This window comes from Rhinatrema bivittatum, chromosome 6, assembly GCF_901001135.1.
Source record: "Rhinatrema bivittatum chromosome 6, aRhiBiv1.1, whole genome shotgun sequence".
NCBI lineage: Eukaryota > Metazoa > Chordata > Amphibia > Gymnophiona > Rhinatrematidae > Rhinatrema > Rhinatrema bivittatum.
This window is the reverse complement of record NC_042620.1, coordinates 282,606,705-282,631,220: the sequence shown is the minus strand read 5'-3', so window position 1 is coordinate 282,631,220 and position 24,516 is coordinate 282,606,705. Positions and strand designations below refer to the sequence as shown.

The 24,516-nt window shown below is 44.0% G+C and overlaps 1 protein-coding gene across 2 annotated transcripts in view; it reads right to left on the bottom strand.

Annotated features, from left to right (window-relative positions):
• OPHN1 (oligophrenin 1) overlaps nt 1–24,516 on the bottom strand; it is a 235,543-nt gene that overhangs the window by 37,717 nt on the left and 173,310 nt on the right. For both annotated transcript variants that reach the window (XR_003857530.1, XM_029607285.1), the window contains 5 exons: nt 14,175–14,253; nt 9,813–9,846; nt 7,255–7,317; nt 4,036–4,110; nt 1,906–1,990 (listed from right to left, as the gene is read on the bottom strand). Coding sequence is in view for 1 of the 2 variants with exons in the window: in XM_029607285.1 (XP_029463145.1) it covers nt 1,906–1,990; nt 4,036–4,110; nt 7,255–7,317; nt 9,813–9,846; nt 14,175–14,253 (336 nt within the window). In the remaining variant the exon portion in view is untranslated. The remainder of the gene's footprint in view (nt 1–1,905; nt 1,991–4,035; nt 4,111–7,254; nt 7,318–9,812; nt 9,847–14,174; nt 14,254–24,516) is intronic.

Below are 24,516 nucleotides of genomic sequence, written 5' to 3'. Positions count from 1 at the left end.
CCATCTAGGTGTACAATAATACAAGTATACAATAAATCCCTGAATATATTGTTGACAAAGTTCTGGAACACCGCAGGGGCACTGCACAAGCCAAAAGGCATGATCAAGTACTTGTAGTGACCATCACAAGCCATCATAATATGATCAAATTTGAATTAATGACAGGAAGGGGGACAGTAAGTAAATATACGGCTCTAGCTCTAAACTTTCAAAAGGAAAACTTTGAGAAAATGAGAAAAATAGAAAAAAAACTGAAAGGAGCAGCTACAAAGTTAAAAAGTGTCTAAGAAGCATGGACATTGTTAAAAAATACCATTCTAGAAGCACAGTCCAGATGTATTCTACACATTAAGAAAGGTGGAAGGAAGGCAAAACGATTACCGGCATGGTTAAAAGGTGAGGTGAAAGAAGCTATTTTATCCAAAAGATCTTCATTCAAAAACTGGACGAAGGATCCAGAGGAAAATAGGATACAGCATAAGCGCTGGCAAGTTAAATGTAAGACATTGATAAGATAGGCTAAGAGAGAATTTGAAAAGAAGTTGGCTGTAGAGGCAAAAACTCACAGTAAAAACTTTTAAAAATATATCCGAAGCAGAAAACCTGCAAGGGAATCAGTTGGACCGTTAGATGATCGAGAGATTAAAGGGGCACGTAGAGAAGATAAGGCCATCACGGAAAAATTAAACAATTTATTTTCTATGGTGTTTACTGAAGAGGATGTTGGGGAGATACCTGTTCCAGAGAAGGTTTTCATGGGTAATGATTCAGATGAACTGAATCAAATCATGGTGAACCTAGAAAATGTGGTAGGCCTGATTGACAAACTGAAGAGTAGTAAATCACCTGGACCAGATGGTATACACCCCAGGGTTCTGAAGGAACTCAAAAATAAAATTTCAGATCCATTAGGTAAAATTTGTAACCTATCATTAAAATCATCCATTGTACCTGAAGACTGGAGGATAGCAATTGTAACCCCAATATTTAAAAAGGGCTCCACGGGTGATCCAGGAAATTACAGACCAGTTAGCCTGACTTCAATGCCAGGAAAAATAGTGGAAAGTGTTCTAAAGATCAAAATAACAGAACATATAGAAAGACATGGTTTAATGGAACACAGTCAGCATGGCTTTACCCAAGGCAAGTCTTGCCTCACAAACCTGCTTCACTTTTTCTTGAAGGGGTTAATTAATATGTAGATGTAACTGAACTGGTGGATGTAGTGTATTTGGATTTTCAGAAGGCATCTGACAAAGTTCCTCATGAGAGGCTTCTAGGAAACGTAAAAAATCATGGAATAGGTGGCGATTTCCTTTCGTGGATTACAAACTGGTTAAAAAAGACAGGAAACAGAGTAGGATTAAATGGACAATTTTCTCAGTGGAAAAGGGTAAACAGTGGAGTGCCTCAAGGATCTGTACTTCGATCTATGCTTTTCAATATATTTATAAATGATCTGGAAAGAAATACGAGTGAGGTAATCAGATTTGCAGATGATACAAAATTATTTAGAGTAGTTAAATCACAAGCAGATTGTGATACACTGCAGGAGGACTTTGTAAGACTGGAAAATTGGACATCCAAATGGCAGATGAAATTTAATGTGGATAAGTGCAAGGTGATGCATATAGGGTTCCATATTAGGTGCTACAACCCAAGAAATATATCTAGGCATCATAAAGACATGATCTCCATGCACCAGATACAAATGTAAAATGTAAATACTAGAAAAGCAGTCAAATGCTATTAAATGCACACAGCCAAATACATGCAAACCATATATGACTGGCAATAACATTTCATTCACCAGACCACCAGTTAGGCTCGGATTAACCTCCGCTCACTCACTGCACCATGCCTGGTGGTGGCGATGTGAAGATCTGAATAGCCTGCAAAGAATACCTGAGGTAGAATTTCAGAGAGCTGGTGACAGTCTTGATATCCCAGTCACTGGTCTGGAGATCGACATCAGCAGGGCACTGTGGATCTAGAAAAAGGCAGAGCGCAATTCATTTGTGGCCATTTCTAACCAGACAGCGTGATCCGGCTAGGAAATGCACGGCTACACCCTCAGGGCATGTCCATAGGAGCTGAGAATTTTGGGCACATTTTCCAATGGGATAAGATTGGTGAACCTTGGCTAAAAACAGTCCCACTATACAAATTCACCTGCTGCTTCCACAATTTTGCACTCATCTCACAGTACAAGGAACTTGGCATGACAAGCCTGCATGTGTTGCCAAAATCGTGCAATTTACAGAGCCCATGTCCACACATAAAACATGGGTAAAAGTGTGTGTGACATGCTACTTACCCACAGTGTCCAGGGGCGCGGCCTGGCTGAGATTAGCTTTTATGTGCAGACTTTTCGATTTTTTTTGTTTTTTAAGCTTTATTTATAAATTTTTTTCAAACTGAACAACTCATAGTGGCAAGAAAATATAACTTATCACAGGTGACAATACAAGCATTACAAAGAAAAAACATTCATTTCGTGATACATAAAAGTAAATCCCTGAGCAGCTCAATTATCCACTCCCCCATCACCACCAATATGGCCCCCACATGTCCAAGACTTTTTGATCTTGAAAAGATCGCATGTACCTTTTTAAGAAAGCGTGTGTGCACACCGAAGTGCAGCTATAACTTGTGCAGGAACTTCTGGGGGGAGGGAGGGTGGGATCATTTTCAAAAAGTCCCCTTTGAAAACTGCATAATTTATGTATGGAATTGCTGGGTAAGTTAGTCACAATGTTAAAAAAAAAAATTACCTTCTAAGTGATTAAAGTATTGAAAAGAAAAACCATTTACAAAATAGTAATAACACCTGCAAAATAATAGCAAAGATCATCATTCAAAGTCATTAAGCTGTAAAACTCACAAGTTATCCAACTATAAACAGCAGCTTTTGAATACTGGGGCACATAGCCCGCTAAATTCTAAGCAGGTAAATCAGTGTCTGGTTGTGATTTAAGTCAGATAGTACTGAGGCAGCTGCAGGGCTAACACAGCCAATTTCCCTCTGCAGGACTGCTATCTGCTGCTGCTGCTGCCAGGATCACAGCACACTGCAAGCCCAGGTCGCTGTTCCTTATACCGGGCAGGCCAGCACATGAGAGAGAAGCTTACGTCGGGGGCTCAGCCGACAGGGAACTTTTTTTTTTTTTTTTTTTTTTTTAAATAATGAGCGGGGCAGGGGGCTGGGAATCGGGCCCATTGGCACTTACCGGTAATCAAAAGATGGCCGGTTAGGTTTATCCCACTGAATGTCCGGGACAAGTTATCCAGCTAACTTTAGCCAAATAACTTGTCTGTTCACCAGCTTACAGAATATTGGATCCACAGGGAAGAGAAAGGACAAGGACAGTTCCCAGGTTTATTTTTCTTGTTCCAGTCATCAAATCAAGGTGAACCCACAGGCTTTAGTGCTGGTTCATTCTGCCCATGATTAGATTCAATTTCTGGCCCTTAACTGCCCCTCCACTAGCTAGAACAAGGTTAGCTAGCAGGAGGCTTCCTGCATTCAGTACCTTCACACCCAGCTATTGGAACAAGCAATTGGATTTAAGCAAGGAAACCTGCACCTTCCCTTCGAAAAAGAACCAAACGCTGGCTGAATTTTGCATTTCCACCCATCTTATCACTAGGAATCTTCCCTGTACTATGAAATCAGTCTACAGCGTGTATTGCAACCTATAGAGTTTTGCATTATGCAATTCCCGGTTTATATGTTCTTTGTGTCGCCCCTCCCCCACCTCCAACATCTGTACTGCAAGCCACCTCTGTCTTTGTAATCTGCCTGGTGCCTGTCCTAGGAAAAAGCCAGAAATAAACAAAAGATGGCTACAGGCCTGCAGCCCATTGCAGAGGTAATCAGGACTCTCTGCAGAGGCCCAGTTGCCTCTCTGGAAGCATGCAGCCAGCAATACCCTCAGGCTGACCCCCTGCGGTTCATTCAGGTTGCATTCCAATCCCATGCGCCTGTCATTCTGAAACTGCCAGAAAAAAAACCACACAATCCCCAGCTCTTACCAAAGAAGGCATTAAGGAGTTTCTGCACCTGGATATTACTGCCCACCGTCCGGTACACACCCTCTGACGTCATTCCTGTGGCAGCAATACAGAAAGAATAAGCAGCGGTCATCCAAACTTGTTTCTAGTGCTTCGTGACAAAGAAGCTTTAGGTCGGACTCAGCGGGAGACACATGCACCTCCTTCCAAGCTCACTTTTATACAGCAGGGATCCATGAGAAGGTGAGGGGACCTAACCTTTTGCTCACGTGTTAAGATTCAAAGAGGGTCATGGGAGGAGTTCTCACAGACTCAGCTGCTGAAGGCCGAGCTCGATTGAAATGCTCAGGACAGCTAGGCCACAGACTGCCCTGCTCAGGGGAGGGTTCGTGGAGCTGCTGTTTTACACTTGGCTATTATAAAATTCCACTAAATTCTGGGCCAAGTCTGCTTTACTGAATTATATTAGAAACTTTGGGTTTAAAATTTCCTGCATAACACTCTAAATTGATTTTATGTTTGTTTCTTGTTGTTTGTTTTTTTTTTAAGAGAAAAAACCTTCACAAATATCAGGTGTAAATTTCAACTTATTGAACACAATGATTTTTTTTTTTTTTTTAAGAAATAAAAAAAAATAAAACTAAAACAAAAATAATTCCTTTTGCAAGTCCCCCACCCCCTCAGATTTCAGGAACTTGGAGATGATGTGTGCAGCTGAGTGACATTAGAGAGGGTGGCCCTGGAGGGAGGGAATCCCAGACATTGCTCAATGGTGACACCTACTGGAGTGCTCTAGTCTAGTTCCTGGCCACTACAATGACTTGGGGAGGGAAGATTAATATAAAGATAGGTGACCTACGCCAGGTAGCTGCATATGAAGGCTTAAGGTGCCAGTTCCACCTGAGCTGGAAGCCCAAAAGAGCAGGAGGAAATAGCCAGGCCAAAATTTTAATAAAGATTTAACAAAGAACTAACTGGACAGACTGGATACTTTCTTATGGCAGGAATTCTTTGGGGTGGGAAGTCAACGCAAGGGTGAACAGCAGCAACCAGTTGTCTCCCCCCCCCCCCCCCCTTTTAATTTTTTACGTACTTATTTCTTTATCAAAATCCTAATAGCTCCAGATCCAACCAACCACACAAAAAAGCTAAAACCCCGCAGAAAAGCTGTAAAGCAGGAAAGGAAACCCTAGCTGGTACTTAAGGGACCGGTATCTCTCTTTGTTCCCTGCAGGAGGTGCAACCGTATCTTAGCTAGAAGGGAGCTTTGTCTTAGGTCCCATCCCCTAGCAGCAGGGTCACGTCACATCTGAGTCAAAGATGCAGCAGTTAAGAGGGCCTGGGATCACTGTCAGTCCATGATACCCTGCCCCTTTAAAAAGGCTAACTTGAACAGGGAACACTGTCCACTGCCCTTGAGCTAATTATTCCTCCCCCCCCCCCCCCCAAATCTCTCAGCACCTTAAAAGCACAGGAATGACTAGTGTGGTTGGAAGCCCATTTATATAATTGCTCTATAGCAATCCTAAGAAATTAAAACTTGCCTAAAGAAGGTGCCACAACCACAGAGGGAAAGTGAGAGATAAGCAGGGCAAAGAGATAGTGAAAACTGAAAAGACAGAAGATACAGAGAGTTGCCAGAAATGAAATGGTTTTGTAGCTACTGCCATGAAAACTCACATAGCACAGGGGTAAGAGACAGAGTGAGGTGAGCAAGTAGCACAGTGCCCCCTCCATGTTAACCTTGGACTCCCCCCCCCCCCCAACAAAAAAAAAAAAAAGTCAGTGCCCCTGGGTGCAATGGTCAGCAAGTTATTCCATTTACATATGGAGAGCCGGCGGTCAGCAGATCATCAGTAACCTCTTTGTACTGGCCTGATTTGCTCCGTTTGGGTCTAGCTTTGAAGAGTAATGCACCCGTCCATCAGGTCAATGCAGATAGACCATAATACTCAGAATCGCCTGGGGGAGGGCACCTTTCTGCTTTCCCTGTTTTCTTAAAATTACAGTAACCTCGCTTTCAGGCCGATACAGTAAAGCGCGGCCGTGGTTACCCGGTTTTTTTTTTTTTTTTTTAAACGGTTTTTATTAGTTTTCAACAAGTTACCCGGTTTTTAACCCGCTTTGGACGCACGTTTTGGAAGCGTAAGGCATGCCCGCGATTCAGTATCGGCTTTTACGCGTCCTTACCGCTTGCCGAAAAGGATGCCTATCCGTTTCCGCCCGCCGCATGTAGCGGAGACGTGGACGCCTCTACGGACGTCCAAGGTTGCGGCTTCCGTTCATGGACCTTTCCGGCCTGGCGCTCAAGACAGCGGGGACCTTGGACGTCAGAGGTCGCGGCTTCCGTTCATGAACCTTCCCCCGCCTGTATCCGGGCGTCCATGATCGGAGGCACCGCTGCCTTGAGCGCCCGGCCGGACGTCCAAGGTCGCGGCGTCTGTAGAAAAGAACCATCCTCTTACCTGGTGGAATGACATTTCAAATGACAGGTACCAGCGCACCCTGGATACTGTATAGGCGCTGCATACCGCTCTATACAGTAAAACGGATTGCGAACGCCTACCGCTTCATTGACGCGCTTTGGACGCCGCTTGGATTTGCGTCTAATTTGAATACTGACTCGAGCGGCTTGTGAACCAAGATGTGCGCGCGGCAAACGAGCGGGCGCCCGGCACTGCCGCACATTTTCTTACGCGTCCTTACTGTATCGGCCCGTTTAAGAGTGGGTTGCTCTACCTGCCTAGCCTGCCTGCCCACTAGGACTGTGAGAGGCCAGCGAGTGTGTGCACAACCTGATGCCTTTGCTGTGACCGAAAGGAGCACGGACAGACGCGTGAGCAACCTCACAAACAGCAAGCCGCACTAAAGTGTATCAAATGCAACTGTAAAAACATCATATGCACATACATTCCAACACTGCAGTGTGTGCTGGGAATTAGCACAGAGCTAGAGAAAGGGGATTTTTAGAGGATATTGCCTCCTTAAAGGAGGTCTCAGGGCTGTCCCAGAGGGTAGCTCAGTTCAGCAGCAACTTCTTGGCAAGTGCTTTGTTAAAAATGTGTTTATCAAAGGCTCAGCCTGAGAAATGGAGAGAGGGACCAGCCAGAGACCAGAAAGTCCCTCCAGGCAGGATGGGCCCCTTTCGCAGCAAATAAGTCAAGCTCTGTGTGATCGAGGGGAAGTGGAGACTGGAAGGACGGGGGGGCAGACTGACTTTTCCCTGCTTGACTTGCCTACCTGTGGACTCCACAGCATTGATGCACTTCCTCACAAACTTGAAGCCCACTTCGTTCAGCTCCACTACGGCGGGAAAGGAAACAGCACATTAGATTAAGCAGGCCTCTCCTTAGCCAGTTAATGCCCTCATCTTTTAGTGCTGCTTTTCACAAAAATAAAATTCTTCTGCCTTTCTTTTGAGCGCTCTCCAGAACATCAACCCATGTGGGATGCCAGAAAGCCCCCACGAGCTATAAAACCTTTTTGCGCACTAAAGACTTCGATGCTTCCTGTGTGCGCCCTGCGAAGCTTGAGGCAGCAGGGACTCTAGATTCCCTGATGTCCAGGGCCCACACATATTCACAGATTTTTCTTTTTAAAACTCTTGTTAACGTTGCCTTCCTGTACACACTGGCACCACACCACACCACTTACCGACTGGTCATTAATGGATCCAGGCACACACACAACTAATCTACATAAAAAGCACTTCAATATCTGAACCCGAAGCCCTGATATCTTTTCTGAAAGTGAATTTTGTTGAGGAGGGAAAAGGAGCGTGCAGAGATGGAATAGTACTCGGGGTCTTGGAAAATCCTATGAGGGTAACTTTTAAAGCAGCGTGTGGGGGCACGGTGTGCGCGTTTGCCGGCTCACGCCCAAGGACGCAGTCATTTAATAACGTAGGCGCATGTTATGCAACAGGCTGTGCCCGCAAACGCTGCTTCCACCACGTAAGTGGGGGGGTTTAAGAAACAGACACGCGTGCCAACACAATTGCCCATTTTCCCAGTTCGTTCCCAGTTCACCCAAGGAAGCAATGGGACTTTCCAACCCCCTCTCCTTTAATAGCCCACCTCCACCCCCCCCCCCCGTAAGTGCCGACCCTTAAAACCCCCGCTGACTTGTGTCATTTTTTTTTTATTTTATTACTTACACGCTATCCATAGCAGAAGTAAAAAGTTAGGCAGCAGGGAATCCTGCCGTGTGCGTCAGGGCGCGTTTGCGCGCAAAATTGAAGTTGGAGTCCAGGAACGCCCACACCCCCGCCCAACCCTTTCTTTTGGAAATTTTCATTTGTGCGCATAGCGGGAGAAACGTAAGGAAACAGGTGCCTTACAAAATCCGCTCGGCGCCCGCGCGGGCACCACATATTTGCACATCTCCCGGTTTTGGAGCACGCCAGGCTTTTAAAATTCGCGTTTATGACTCCTGGACTCTCTGCTTCCATTCCTGAGATGCGATACTGAAATTCACCTGCTGTAGAGGGGTTTTTCATTTGCTGACATTAGGCCTTCCCTGTGTATTCTCTTAGGACAGCTCGTGCACGTTCTTCCTCAGCTAAGGGGACGTGCCATGTACCTGACCCTGTACCACCTCTGATCTGCACAAGGGATTCTCCATCTATCTACCTCTATAGGCTTTATTCATTATGAATTTACACTAATTCCTTACCTCTACCATAAGACCTCATGGAAACAGGGGAATAGTTAGGCAAATATTTTACAGCTTAATTATTTTCTGAGATTATGATTAACATGAGTTGAGGGAGGGATTTGCTCCTATAGCTTTCTTGCAGTTTCCAAGGGATATTTTACCTAGGCCTATAATTTGAGTACGTTTCAAAGCAGCTAGATAAATCTTAGCCATTCATCATTTGGCCCCTTTATGTGGCTAAATTTGTCTGAGCAAAGCTGCTACCTCCACAAATCTATCAGGAAAGAAAGGGGGCAGGACGGGGGATCCCGTGCTTTATACATTTATCAGGTATAAAGGGGGCAGGACGGGGCATTCCCAGGTGAAATCTAATACTTTCCAACTAAATCTGTACCATCAATGTTGCACAAATACTTCCCCTTAAATTTGTGTGGGCAGACGTAACTGGATCTTGAATGGAACTTGTAAGTGGATAAATGACGCTCAAAGTCTGGCGGACGATAACTGGGTAAATGCGTCCGTTCAGTGGCCTTTTGAATATCAACCCCTGATGTGCAAAGCTAAGGCAGATGAGGAAGTTATAGCGTCTTTTGTAAATCAAACTCATTCTGTAACCATGGGGGCTGTTTTCACACTGTCAGCGCTGGGGTGAAATCAGCAGGTTAGTTTTAACCCATGGACTTTGCCCCCAGTGTCACAGCTGGGGAAATCCGTTTGAACTTTCACTTTGAAACTTGTCGACTGCACCCACTTTGTGTGCTGGAAGGCCTGTGGCCGTGCATCCTGGCGCGGCTGACAGCGTTTATCCACACTGGGGACGGGCAGTTTTCAGACAGCTGGTTTACACGGAGCCCTTATTCCTCCTGCAAATGGCATTGAAAATTGCCCTCTAGATGTAGCTCCCATGGATTGGTTTATATAGGAACAAACTGTGCCGTCTGCTATATTTTTCCCAATGCACGGATCCTAAGACCCTTTTCTTTAAGGTGCAACACAAAAAAACTGAACACGAAGAGGAAATTCCTTAGGGAGGATAATGAGGGGGGTGCAGAGTGCGGGAAGACAGACCCTTCAAGTACAACAGGATTACAATCTCTTAAAATCAGCTAAAATCCCTGCAGCCTAGGGCTCAGGTGACTTACTTTCCTCCCGCTTTGTTATCGGGCTGTGATATATCTGGGGAAGACAAAGAGAAGCACTGGTTAGAAACAAAAAGGAGACCAGCCCAAAGGAAAGCACCACAGGGAGCCCCGCATACTGTTCCTACTACATGCAGCACTCCCTTACCGCAGGAGGAGAGTCTGCCCCTCCACCACAGCCTGCTCAAAGTCAGATGGAAGCAGGGCACGGAGAAGGAAGACTAGACGAGGACTCCTTGAGGTCGCCCACCCTCTATCACCGTACCAAGGCTGCCAAGCAACAATCGAACCAAACTCATCAATTCAGTTGCCACTTTGAGGCAGAAGATTCTGCTGCTCCATGCGGACATCACCCTTTTCTGTTAGCCCCTTCCTCTGTACCCTAAAGCTAAGGTCCAAGCTGCTGTGCCTCGGAACTGCGCTGGCTAGCATAAAAGAGCTGAGCTAGGACGCCTAGGCCTCGGTGTCCCTACCGACTCCAAGCCAAGCTCTGCTCTGCTTCTTTTTCCAAAGCTTTCACTGCAACTGTATGAAAAAATTAGACAGAAGGCATCATGGCGCATGTTCAGGAACTGACTTGACTACTAGCACTAGAGAGGGAACACCAGCGGGAGCCGTGGGAAGGGCTCCGTGTGCCTCAAAACACACACAGTAATGGTGCATGGAGCAAAACCACAGAACTCCCAGACCCAACACACACACGCTGGTTAATTTGAAAAGGAACGTGCATGCGCCTACAAAAGCGCGAATTTCACGCAAGCAAATAAATAAATAAATAAATAAGCAGAGATATGATATAAAATTAAGTGTATCATTTAAAATATCCCTGCTGCGTGTACGTGTGCAGCCTTTACGCACATATTTTAATAACATCCTCAACAAGTGACCAGAGAGAGTATCTGACACTCTCAGTTCCCGAACATGTATGAAATTTAGTTCTTCACCTTCTCGGTGCCTTGTTAGCCCTAAATTTATTACTTCAGTTCCTTGTTTTATGTAAAGCTTGTTCGCTGTATTCTGTTTCTTGTAAACAGACGAGATGTTCCCAACGACCATCGGTATATAAAATTTTTATATAAATAAAATAAATAAACTCTATATACCTCACACACGGGCCGATACAGTACAGTGCGCTCCGACTGAGCGCACTGTTAACCTGTCATTGGACGCACGTTTTCCCTTACCCCTTATTCAGTAAGGGGCGGAAAACGCGCGTCCAACCTGCCGAACCTAATAGCACCCTCACTATTAGGTATGCGCGCGGGATACAGAAAGTAAAATGTGCAGCCAAGCTGCTAATTTCTTCGGGCACTGGGAAAGTGCACGGAAAAGCAGTAAAAACTGCTTTTCTGTGCACCCTCCGACTTAATATCATGGCGATATTAAGTCGGAGGTCCCGAAGGGTAAAAAAAGTAAAGAAAAAAAATTTGAAGTCAGCCGGTGGCTGTCGGGTCGAAAACCGGACGCTCAATTTTGCCGGCGTCTGGTTTCCGAGCCCGTGGCTGTCAGCAGGCTCGAGAACAGACGCCGGCAAAATTGAGCGTCAGCTGTCAAACCCGCTGACAGCCGCCGCTCCTTTTGCCCGTTTCTATCGCCGGACCTAATTTAAATACTGAATCGCGCGCACAGGCGAGTGGCCTGGGCATTCGCCCACTCTCCCACGGACTTTACTGAATCGGCCTGACTGTAAGAGGGGCCCCTTTCAAGTCAGGGGCAGTTGTGGGGGGGAGGGGGGGCAGGGTTACAAGGGTCTACAGATCCTTGTGCCCTAGGCAGACCAATGTAACACCACCCCCCCCCCCCCAAAAAAAAAGCCCATCCTGAGTTGAAAGGGCCCCTATTACAGTGGGAGGTATATAGAGTGTCAGATTCTCTCTCTCTCTCTCCCAGCCTTTGCAAAATTCGGGGCTACGTGTGTAAGTCTTGGCCCTGGAACACTCGAGCCCCGCCCTTTTTCGAGCTCCTTATTCTTGATGCACGCACAGGTATGTACGCTCGTACTTCCTGGCTTCTTAAAATTCACATTGCTAGTGCACGGCCCACCTATGCGCACGTGAGACCGTTTTTTGCACGAGCAGCACTTTTAAAATCTACCTTTCGGTGTGCAAAAAAAAAAAAAATCATTACCCCATGCTAGAAAGGGGCTCTGCCACTCCCTGCCTCCGATGGCGGATACTAACTGCTGTCGCCTTGCGTGTTTCACAGAAGAAAACTCCTTGCATCAAACGGTTCAAGTTGTATGAACTATTTTAAACAAACAGCTGCAGGTTTAATGAATGGTTTCCTACCTTGGTTTAGCAGCTTTTAGATCTAACCAAAGTCACGCTAAGGGATGCGGAGGAGATATAATTATGTGGCGCTTCCACATTCCAGCAAACACAGGTGCCTGGTTCCGAAAGAAACCCGGGGTCCTGGGTCGGCTTTCACATTTTACCACCCTCCACTGCCTCCCCATGAAAATAAGTCTGGGATGCGGCAGCAGCTTGGGAGTTCCCCCCCGCCGGACGGCATTGTGTGCTCCCTGAGACCTTGGGCTTCCACAGGACAGGAAGCAGGATGGACAGTACAGGAAATCCCCTCCACTGGAAAGAATCCATGCTCAGGAAGTCAGAGCTGAAGAAAGATATGCTTACGGAGGAAAATGTATGTCCTTTGGCAGGGGTTTACACGTGCAGCTAGCCACACAAGGTTGCCTGAGGCGGAAAGGTAGAAATGTAAGGATAACTACGTGCTGGTGTGTCCCAGTGAGGATATTCCTCTGCCAGCTGAGCAGGCCTCATCACACTCCTGCTCACCAGACATTACCTCACACTACTCAGGTAAACAATGAAAACTTTTATGCCTGGAAATAATGCAGAGCTTTTTTTTCATTTCTCAGACTATGAGATGCTTTCCAAGGGAAGACATGTCATTTCACAGTGGGGACTTGCAGGAGCCGGGCTCTAGAAGGAAAGTTCAGTTTTTACAAACTCCGTGGCAGAGGTGGCTCCTTTACAAATTTCCATGCCCTTTGATCCATAAATAGAAACAAACATGATTGGTGGACAAAAGACCAGATTCCCATCCAATCTACCCAGCCACACCAACCGCTTAACTCTACAGTCCCTACCAATCCCCAAGAGATCCCCTATGCTTATCCCATGCTCTCTTCAAGTGATACTGTCCTGGTCTCCAAAATCTTCATTGGGAGGCCTTTCTGTAATTACTTCCTTAGATTACTCTTGAGTCTCCCCCTTTCAACCTCATCGCATGACCCCTCCTTTCCACTGAAAAGGTTCACCTCCTGTGTATAGAAACCTTTGAGATAATTAAATGTCTTTATCATATCTTCTCTATCTCGCCTTTCCTCTAGGGAACACAAGTTTAGATCTTTAAGTCTATCCCCATATGCTTTAGGATGAAGACCACTGCTCATTTTAGTAGCCTCCCTCTGGCCTGTTATACCCTTTTGAAGGTGCGGTCTCCAGAAGTGTACACAGTATTCCAAGTGAGGTCTCACCAGGGATCTAAGCAGGGGCAATATCACCTCCTTTTTTCTGCTAAGCCATTCCTCTCCCTGTGCAGCCAAGCATCTTTCTGGCTTTTGCAATCACCTTATCTACCTTTCTGGCCACTTTGAGATCATCAGAGACCCAGATCCTGCTCTTAATTAGTACAGAGAAAAAAAAAGCTTTAAAACCCTCTGGAGTGGGCTGCTCTGGTAGGTCAGGTGGCAAGTACTGTGCACTGCCATGCAGAAGGTCCCTGTTCAACCTCCAAACCAGATCGTCTGCTTCCAGAGTGAGCTGGGCTTACAAAAGCTGGAGGCAGCAGCGCTCACAGTCCCCTAAGGGGAGGGAGTCATGGTCAAGGCTTAGTGGCTGGATACAGGGTTCCAGGGAAAGCTCTGGCTCATGGTCCCTAGCCCAGGACCAGACTAGGAGACAAGGATGTAAAATAGGGGAAACAATCCTGGGACGTAGCTGGAAATAAAGTCCCCCAGTGCCAGCTCCCAGCCTGGGGTCCAACTGTATTTACAAAGGAGGAGGAACATTCTGGATCAAAAGCCCTCTCAGTACTGCAGACTGGTGTTTTGGGAATTCTTCATATGCTCATTTGCATGTCTGTACCCAAAACGCTTCTAGGTTACACCCTCCCCCCCCCCCCCCTTATTGCAGCTGACCTGAATAGGAAGGGGTATATGCACAATTAACTTTATAGAAAATAAGCCTCAGATGGGAACAGCCTCCACTCAGTACTCAGAACATTTCAACCCTTTTTGAGAATGTGCTAATATTAGAATGACCACACCAAGGGCAAGCCTGCCTATCTGTGAATGCAGCATTTCACCACTAGAGGGAAGCTCTGAGCAGCTCCGATACTGACCGGCTCTTTGCCGTCCATGGCTTCCATCCACAGCCTTCTGTTAGCTTCTGACAGCGCTTGTAAGGTGATGGTCCCCAGCCTGAGGAATTCAGAATGCCAATGTAAATCAACTCCACCCATTTGTGAAAGGCATGTCAGTATTCACAAAAACATGGCAACACACAGGAAAAACACCAAATTAGCAAACATCTGAGATGGGTAAGCTTGCTCCTATTTTTTTTTCCCCTCACCCTCTTACATCTCTTCAGTCCCCACAAACAGAGAAATGATAAGGGAGGCAAACGAGGAGCTCCCTATAAGGTCTTTTGCTCCAGGGTGGCTCCAAGGTGCATTCCCCCGATTCTGCTCGTAAAGTCAAAGAGGCTGGCAGTGAGCGCAGGCCCCTTGCTGTTCTATCTGGAGACTCTTCCCTCTCTGCATCTCACTGAGCTTACAAAGACGGCATGAACTACCAGTGAAGAGTTTCAAACGTATGATAAATCAGTTCTACAACGTTAAGGACAGGAAGAGGTTAAATGCAGATTTTGACAGACACTAAAGCCCAAATTTTCGATAGGCCGCATGTGTAAAATCGGGGGGGGGGGGGATTACACGCGTGTCCAGGCCCTGCGTGCACCACATGCATTTTCGAAAGGGCCCGGCCAGTCGTGTAACTCCCGATACACACAGAAGTGCCGGGCCTCAAGAAAGGGGTGGGGCAGGGCACGGGCCAGGACAGCGCCATTAGACACTCCGGAGGAGGAGCAGTAAGTATTGAAATAAAAAAATTCGGGAAAGCTACGATAGGTTTAGGGGTCGGGGACAAGAGCGGAAGAGGGAGGGAGGAAGGATAGGGTTAGGGAACTGGTTTAGGCCCGATCGCGTGGCCACGTGCATTTTTCTAAAATTCCCTCCCCCCCCCCCCCCCGCAGGCGGAGGAGGCCGATGCGTGCATGTTATAAAATAGCCACGTCCATGTGCACGCACCGGGAACCGTGCGTATGCCCAGACCTTTTAAAATCGACCCCTTAATGCGCATTCTGAGTGAGGGGGGTGGGGAAGAGGTTTCAGAGCAGGGGTTGAGTGAAGAGAGTTCATACCCCCTCCACCAATCTGACCTCTTTACCCCTTGCCCTCCTCCAAAATTAAACAGTCAAACACCACATATGGCTGTGCAGCATCGAGACTTCAGCAAGGTATTGTACAGAACAGACTACTAAGGACCTGAGTGACTCCACTTTTCCCCATGGACACAGAATGGGAGAAAAGCCTCAGTGAGTCAGGTTCTAAGCCTTCATTCAAGTGCCTCGTATGCTCGCCTCACTTTACAGATGTTTGCAACCAATGAATTTTGGTGCAGGAGTGTGCAGCAGACATTGCAAACCACCTGCTGCCGGAGAAGCCCACATATTAAAACATGCACTGCTATTAGCTTCTTGGAAGTAAATACTGTCACATAACTGAACAGAAATAGCTGCCAAGTATAAAACCTGCTTTAGCAAATGTACAGAGAGATGTGGGATTAGCACAAGACATTAAAACATTTAAAAAAAAAAAAAAACCTTAAAACTTGGTTATTTAAAAAAGCCTATGAAACTTAATTTTGAACAATGTTTAGCAGTCAGATATGCCTGTGACACTTTAATGTAATTGTTTTAGCAGTAAATAATGGTCAGAAGTGTCTTTTTGAGACAAACAATTTTTAGATAATTTTTATTTTTGTCTCATGTATTTTACTATTTTTAAATGAATTTTATTTTGTCCTTGCTTATTTTAATTTTGTTGTTTTTCCTTTACTTAAGTTTTTGTATTTTTCTTAATTGTACACCATCTAGATTGTCTACAGATTGATGGTATATAAAGGAAATAAATAAGATCGAAATGTGTCAGCAATAGCACCACGGTCAAGGCTTCAGAAATAGAGGTTTATTTACTGCTCACACACTTCAAAGGCATGCTCATTACACTATCTTTGTGTATGCTGACATGTGGCCATACAAGGGATGTACTTTTGAGTGTAACAGCATATTTAAGGTTCTGTGCCATGGGAGCCTGTATTCTTAAATATATTTATTTAAAGTATTTCTTCCTTGCTTAAACCACAAAAAAGCCAAAAGCAAGCAACAAACCCAAAACAGGTAAGCAAAATAAAAATACAAATAATTATAAATCTAGTACATAGAAGGGTTCAAAGTAAATGCTATCAAAATAAAATACAATTAACAATTAATAAAATAATACATCCAAACCAAGGCAAAGAAAGAAGTCAGTATTCAAAGTGCATTCAGTGCTATTTAACCGGATAAGTATAACTTATGCGGCTAAGTAATGGCTGCTAAATATGCGCCTACATTCTGCAGCCACCGCTTAAGTCATATAAGTCACTTCTACAGCTAAAATGTTAGCTGCAAAATTTGTGGACATGTAGTGGGTGGAAGGGGGCGGAGCGAGTTAGCCGTACAAGTTATGCGGCTAACTACTGATATTCTGTCTTAGCTGCGTAAGTTAATGCGGCTAAGTATGGACGAGCCATAGAGCAGGTCCAAACTTAGCCAGCTATAACGTATACGTCTAAGTGCGGAAATAAACGTACATATTCAATGGCTTAGCTTAGCTTACCTCCCATCATGATACCAGAACTAATAAAATCAGTACCAAGCCGGCTTAGAAAGCACGGGTATTAAACTATGTCCAAGTGCCTCCTAAAGAGATGTAATTCTTTATACAGCAAAATTCACGAGGGAAGAGATTCTAGAGGGAAGACCTGATGCATGAAATGCTCAGTTACGTGTGACTACCAGGTTAACTTCCTTAACGGAAGGCACAACCAGGCTTTCTTCCTGGGAGCATAGCTAGGATGGTCTCATCCAATTCTAGCACTTAACCAGGCAAAGCACCTTAAATTTAACCCATCATGTCGCAGGGAGAAAATGCAGCATTTTCAGAACTGAAGCTGCCTGCTGCCTTGTCTTGTTTTCCGTGAGTGGGCGGGCGGCTGCATTTGCAAATGCCATGATGCTTTGCTGGGCATAAAGGGAGTTGCCATAATCCAAGTGTGAAATCACTAATGCCTGGATCAGTGAAGCTAAAGCTGGAAAGTCAAACCGCTGTTTTTAAGTTTCGTAGTTGAAAAATTCCATTTCTTGATGTCTTAGCTATGTGATTCTAAACTCAATCCTTCATCCAGGAAACCCCCCGGATTCTGAATCCCCTTTTGAAGTGGGAAAATTCAGCGGGCAAGAGAAAAGTTCAATCTCAGCAAACACAGATGACACAGATTAGGAGCCTGTGAGGACAGAGTTATTTGGCTGGATTTAACTGTGGCTTATTTTTCACATCACCACCACATAACCACATATGACTGCAGGGATCACAGCGAACGATCCAGGCTTTGAACTCCATAGCCCCAGCTTCCAGAGACCACACTAGAACTTATCTGTTTTTATTTGAATTTAAAATGTTTTGATTTTACATGGTAATTGTGTTTCATAGAAATAATTTGTTGCAGATTTTATACATAAAGGGGTACATTTTTTAAATGCTTACCCAGCTAAATTCTAGCCGGGTAAGTCTGGGGCGTTCCTGGGGCAGGAGGTAGCTGTTCTGTGAAAGAGCGGAGCTAGCCGGCTGAATACCCCAAGGAATCAAATTCAAAACAAGAGTCAATAAGTTGGGTAACTTGGAAGATATAGGTAGATTAATTGTAGTGTGCTGAGGGTCATTGCCAGACACATATAAAATGAATGCAACAATAAAATGTGCGGCATATAATGTACTGGACAATAACAATGTAACAAACAAACAATTATTTATTTTGCATTTGTACACAAAACTTGTGCAAGGTATTTAGTATACAATTAACAGTGTTGTACAAGTAGAGCTTGTACAACACTTAATTGTACAACACTGTTAATTGTATATTAAATACCTTGCACAAGTTTTGTGTGCAAATGCAAAATAAATAATTGTTTGTTTGTTACATTATTATTGTCCAGTACATTGTATGCCGCACATTTTCTTGTTGTGATTTTCCCTATATGTGTGTGCTGTTCACTTCGCCTCTCCTCTGTGCTATCGCACATATAAAATAAATCTATAGATTAAAAGTACTTTAGGTTAGCTTTACATCCCTGCTCCCTTAGAAATTTTAACTTGATAACAAATCAACAAAATTATGATGCAGGAAGTCGTCCAGCAGCGAGAGGGAGGGTTTCCAGTCTTGTGCACTGAGTGCCACATGCCACATGTATGATAATCTCCCAGCTGGCGAGAGGCCATGTGTGCGCCAAGTGCAAAGAGCTCCCAGCTCTTAGAAAATGAGTCTGATCTCCGGAGGCTAGAGGGGCAGACCTGGAGGAGCTAAGGGAGACAGAGAGCTTTATAGAGGGACATAGTAGAGAAGTCCCACCTCCAATCTGGTAGCCCCTGGAAGGAGAGCATCAGCTTGATGAGGCAGGAAGCAATCCTGTACCTAGGATCTGTCCTCAAGATGATGATGTATCCTCTCGCACCGAGGATAGGTCTCCAGGGGCACGTGCCCAGAAGGAAAGGGTTAGGATGGCCATTGTAGTTGATGATTCAGTTATTAAGAAGGATGATAGCTGGGTGGTTGGTGGAAGTGAGGAACGCTTGGTAACTTTCCTGCCTGGTGGGAGAAGCCAGCTGTCTTGGTATATGTGGGTACCAATGACATAGGAAAGAGCCAGAGGAAGGTTCTGAAAACCAAAATTTAGGGTTTTAGGTTGAAAGCTGAAATCCAGAACGCGGATTTTAAATTAGATGATGGGGGAAAGCCAACAGTCACTCAGATGCGCATGGTTCGGAATGATTTATCTTTGAAGAGAACAAGGAAATTAGGGCATCCCAGTAGAGAGGTTGCAATAAATGCCAAAGTGGACCAGGTGACTAAGTAAAATGTATCTATAAAATGCAAGGCTCCATATTAGGAGTCTCCATTCAGGAAAAAAATCTAGGGTCATCGTTGAGAATAAGCTGAAATCAGCTGCAAAATAGAATGCTAGGGATTATTAGGAAAGGAATGGAGAATAAAACAGAGAATATCATAAAGCCTCTGTATCGCTTCATGGTGAGACCTCATCTTGAGTATTGTGTGCAGTTCTGGTCACCACATCTCAATAAAGTTATAGCGGACTTAGAAAAGGTACAGAGAAGGACAATCAAAATAATAAAGGGGATAGAACAAGTCCCCTATTAAGAAAGGATAAAGAGGTTAGGACTAGGAGCTTGGAGAAGAAATGACTGAGAAGAGATATCATAGAGGAACGAATAAAAGTTAATCAATTGTTTACTCTTTCGAAAAGTACAAAGACCAGGGACACACAAAGTTACTGGGTAATACATTTAAAATTAATAAGAGAAAAGTTTTTTTACTCAACGCATAATTAAGCTCTGGAATTCATTGCCAGAGGATGTGGTGAAAGCTATTATTATAACTGAGTTTAAAAAAGGTTTGGACAAGTTTCTGGAGGAAAGGTCCATTAACCATTATTAAGGGAGAGTTGCAGAAATCCACTGCTTATTCTTGGGATAAGCAGCTTGGAATCTTATCTACCCCTTGGGATCCTGCCAGGTACTTGTGACCTGGCTTGGCCACTGTTGGAAACAGGATACTGGGCTTGATGGACCCTTGGTCTGATCCAGTATGGCAAGCCTTATGTTCTTATGATCAGTGTAAAAGTGACTCTGTCAGAACTCCGAGTAAGATATTAAGCAATACTGGTCATAGCAGTATTCACAACACAGAGGAAACTCCACCGAACTGGAATCACCCAGGGTGACCCATTGTAAAGGAAACAAACCAACTGTATACCACCCCATGAATATCCAGCTCTATTAACCGCTGCTGCAACACCTAGTGATCTATTACATCAAACAGCACTGAGAAATCTTGCAGAATTAATACCGCACATGTTCTCCCATCACCAACTACCAGTAAGCTCTCAGCTCTGTGACCAGACCAGAATCCTGACAGGGATCCAGGATGCTTTTTTTCCTGTAAGAATTCTTCAGTCCACTGCAGTTCCGCACACACTATGACTTTTGTCAGGAAGTCTGCATTTAAGATAGGTCTAAAATTTTCCACCAAAGTTCTAGAGCCCAATATTCAAATGCCAGATAGCCAGATGAGTAGAATTCACACAGCAATCTAGCAGTCGCTGAATATCCGGTTACATTCAGATAGATAGCCAGATAGATCACTTATCCAGCGATCAGGCTAGCCAGCTAACCTGTGGGAGAGCTTTGGGCAGATTGGGGCAGTGCTACTTATCCAGATAACTTATCCGGCTAAATAGCAATATTGAGACTTAGCCGGATAAGTTGGGTTTTTTGTTTTGTTTTTTTTTAATTATTTTTATTGAACGTTTTCAGGTATTACAGCAATAAACAAAACAACACTCTCAAGCAAAAACAAAGGTAAAAGTTAATTTGTGCTGTTAAAGATGGGCAGGGAACTATAAAAATAGCCACCCCTGAGATTGCACAAATATTCTCTAAATATTATCAAGACTTATACTCGGCTGAGGAGATAGACCCAGTTTTTATGACATTTTTTGAATGTTTACATATAAGCCCCTTACCAGAAGAGATGGGGATCAAATTAAATCAAGAGATATCGGTAATGGAAATATCCAAAGCTATTAAATCATTACCCTCCTTGAAAGCATCGGGCCTGGACGGGTTCGATGCCCTTTTTTATAAATCTCTTTCCCAAAATGTTTCGAGCATTCTATGTGCAGTATATGAGGAAATGAGTGAAAGGGGGTTAATGCCTACGGAGATGAAGATTGCCACAACTGTGGTGCTTCCAAAACCTGATAAGGACCCTCTACTTCCGTCTTCCTATCGCCCTATTTCCCTTCTCAATTTAGACATTAAAATTTATGCGAAAGTACTGGCCAATCGACTTAAGGGATTAATGCCCCAGATAATCTCAGCAGACCAAGTTGGATTTGTCCAAGGCCGAAGGTCTACCATTAATATACATAAGGTATTAATAGCCCTAGAATTATGTAAATAGGGTCAAATTATTGATCCTTTGATTATAAGTTGTGACACTGAAAAAGCCTTTGATAGGGTGGCTTGACCCTTTCTGCAGCAGGTCCTTCAAAAATATGGATTTACTGGCCGGATATTTCAATATATCACACTACTTTATACTAACCCTATAGCATGAATATTAGTGAATGGCCTTTTATCAAGTGAATTCCCATTGTGTCATGGTACCCGCCAGGGATACCCGTTATCACCTTTGTTATTTATACTAACTATTGAACCTTTGGTTGCTAAGTTAAAAGCAGCCTCGGAGGTTACTGGTATCAAAATAGATTCAATGCACTATAAAATGCTACTGTTTGCAGATGACATAGTGCTTCTACTTTTGAATGCTAAGAAGGCGCTCTCTGTGGCATTACAGATTTTTGCCAGCTACCAAAGCATTTCAGGTTTCAAACTAAACCTTGATAAAACTGAAGCTTTGGACATAACCGGGAATCTCCACCCGGCATGGGCATCTTTTCCTGTGAAATGGGCAGGTGACACTATTAAGTATTTAGAGATCCTTATACATAAGGACCCTGTACAATGGTATGTTAAAAATATACCCCTCATTGATAAAATTAAGCAAAAACTATTAGGATGGCGTTCTCTCCCCTTAACTTTGCACGGAAGGGTAGCCGTGATAAAAATGATAATTGCCCCGAAACTGCTATATTTATTACAAATGTTATCAATTATCTTGCGCTCTAAAGAGCAGAAGTGGTTAAAAAGTATTATAGGCTTGTTTCTATGGCAAGGAAAATGGCCAAGACTAGCATATTCTCTGTTGATGGCACCTAGAATGCATGGGGGTGTTAATTTACCTGATTTCAAACTGCATTCATGGGCTAACCTAAGTTTCCTTGGGGACTGGATTCACTCCACTTCAGAATATACAGATGTAAAATTAATTCAAATCATATGTTCGCCCTTCGTTCCTAAATTTGTATTACATGCATCTAGAAAGGATTTATCCGAGGTTCATGTGCGATCTGGCCTGATCATCAATATGCGTAAGATTTGGGGACCTTTGCGCAGTCTCTTGAACTTACCATCGCATATTTCTTCTCAATACCCACTAAGCAATCACCCGAAAATTCCCCAACAGGGCTGGTTGGGGAAACACAACCCTTCTCATTCACTTAATTGGGAGTTGAAAGATTTTACAGATCCTGTTTCTGGCAAATTATATACGTTTGCTCAAATCCAGGAGGTGTTGGGGCTTCCCTCTACCCAATTTTTGCTCTATGCACGTCTCAGGGCTGTTTATCAAAAACTTACTAAGGACACTAGGGGTCCCATAGAAAATTCTCAGTCCCTGTTTCTCCTTAAGATATTTGAGGCACATCAAGGCTCCCTTTCCCACCTGTATACATTTCATCAGAATATCTCTTCATATACTATTTATGATCACTTACTAGTTAAGTGGCAAACAGACATTCCAGAAGAATTAGATGTTCAGATGCTGCGAGAATGCTCTCTATTTACAAGATCACAAAATGTTAAATTTTAGGGAAATGAAAATTAGAATTTTTTATAGAACTGTACACACCCCAACTAGGGGTGGGCCCAAAAAACAACAAGGTAGGCGATCTAGAAAAGCCGTGAGCAAACGTAGGAAAATAGATGCCTGAAGAATGTCTTTTTCAAATCTTTATTGGCTGGAGACGCATAAAACAATAAAAAACGGGCAGGGTTCCTATCACTCAATTTTTTATTGTTTTATGCATCTCCAGCCAATAAAGATTTGAAAAAGACATTCTTCAGGCATCTATTTTCCTACGTTTGCTCACTCCCAACTAGGGCACACAGGATGGGGCTAATCGCATGGAGTGTATGTGCCATATGCGGTGACCCCCAGGCTTCCTTGATAGATTGTCTTTGGTCCTGTGTCCCTATACAAGAATTCTGGGAGGCGACGCGTAAGCAGCTAATGACCTGGTTCAATAGGCGCATTCAATGGTCTTGCTCTTCCTGTCTGTTAAACAATGATGCGGGGGAGGCCTGTTTAAATAGATAATGTTGTTTTGTGTGCTAAGGTTTGCTTAATAGCCAAAAAGTATATTTTACTTAATTGGTTAAAATCATAAACTCCTACTCTCGACATGTGGAGATCGCTCATGACTGATCTTTTCCAAATGGAATATGGGTCCAAGTTCCATAACCTCTCATCTAAGAAGAAAGTCTTTTTCAAAGATGTTTGGCTTAAGTTCTATCTGACATTGCTGCTGTCATTGCAAACGAGGTTTCCTTTGAAGAACAAGTAATGAGATTTCTTTTTCTTAACCTTTTTATTTATTTTTTTTTTATATATAATGTCTTCTAACAGTAAATATGGACTTGACCGTCTACTGAAGCCATGGACTCATAGCATCGGGATGGGGAGTGGGAGAAGGGTGGGAGGGTTACTGTAATAATTAGGAAACGCACCCTATCAACAGCAGGTCCCCCACAATGGAATGCTCTCCCCCCTGATCTCCGTCAGGAACCCTGCCCGTTGACCTTCAAAAAGAAGCTTAAAACGTGGCTCTTCAGACAAGCATTTCCCTAAAGAATGGACGTTCTCATACCCATGACAGGACAGGACACTTGTTTTGACCCTGGCTAGGGCCTCTCTCCTGCCGGCAGGCTCTGCCACTCTCTAGCTTTTTCAGATATTTTATCACCGACCAGTGTATTCTTCAACCTCATACCCTCCTCTTCTCACGGCCCCACCCTCCCTTCCCTTGCGATAGCAGTTCAATTTATAAGAGAACTAGCAGTCTCTTAGGCTCCTGTTGAAATCTTCTTGTTAACCTACCATTAGCTTCCCCACCTGCTGTAATCCTCTGGCTAAACTACCAAAGCATTCCCTAACCCCCCGCTTACCAGATCCTTATCCTCCCCCTGCCATAGAAGTAACTCTGAGTACCTCAGAGAAGGTGGTGGTCCTTTCTGTTCCGTTTCACCCTTGTACTTTATTGAAATAATATGTTAGCAGTGTGTATTTAATATCCTTGGTCCCAGTTCGATGTAACCCCTGTTCTATGCAATGTTTTTTCCAAAAAATTTTTGTTTCGCTGTAAACTGATGTGATATGTATTTTTACATGAATGTCGGTATAAAAAAGGTTCAAACTAAATAAATAAATAAACAATGACCAGAAAATTGAGTGTTGTGCAAAACTCAAAGGTATGCGTTTTTTCTCTTTTTTGCAATATGCTTGTTTGTTGAGTTAATGTACAGCATTCTTAATAAAGAAATATGGGGAAAAAAAACAAAAGGTAACACCATTAGCTGTACACCTCCTCTTCCCCCAATCCCTTCC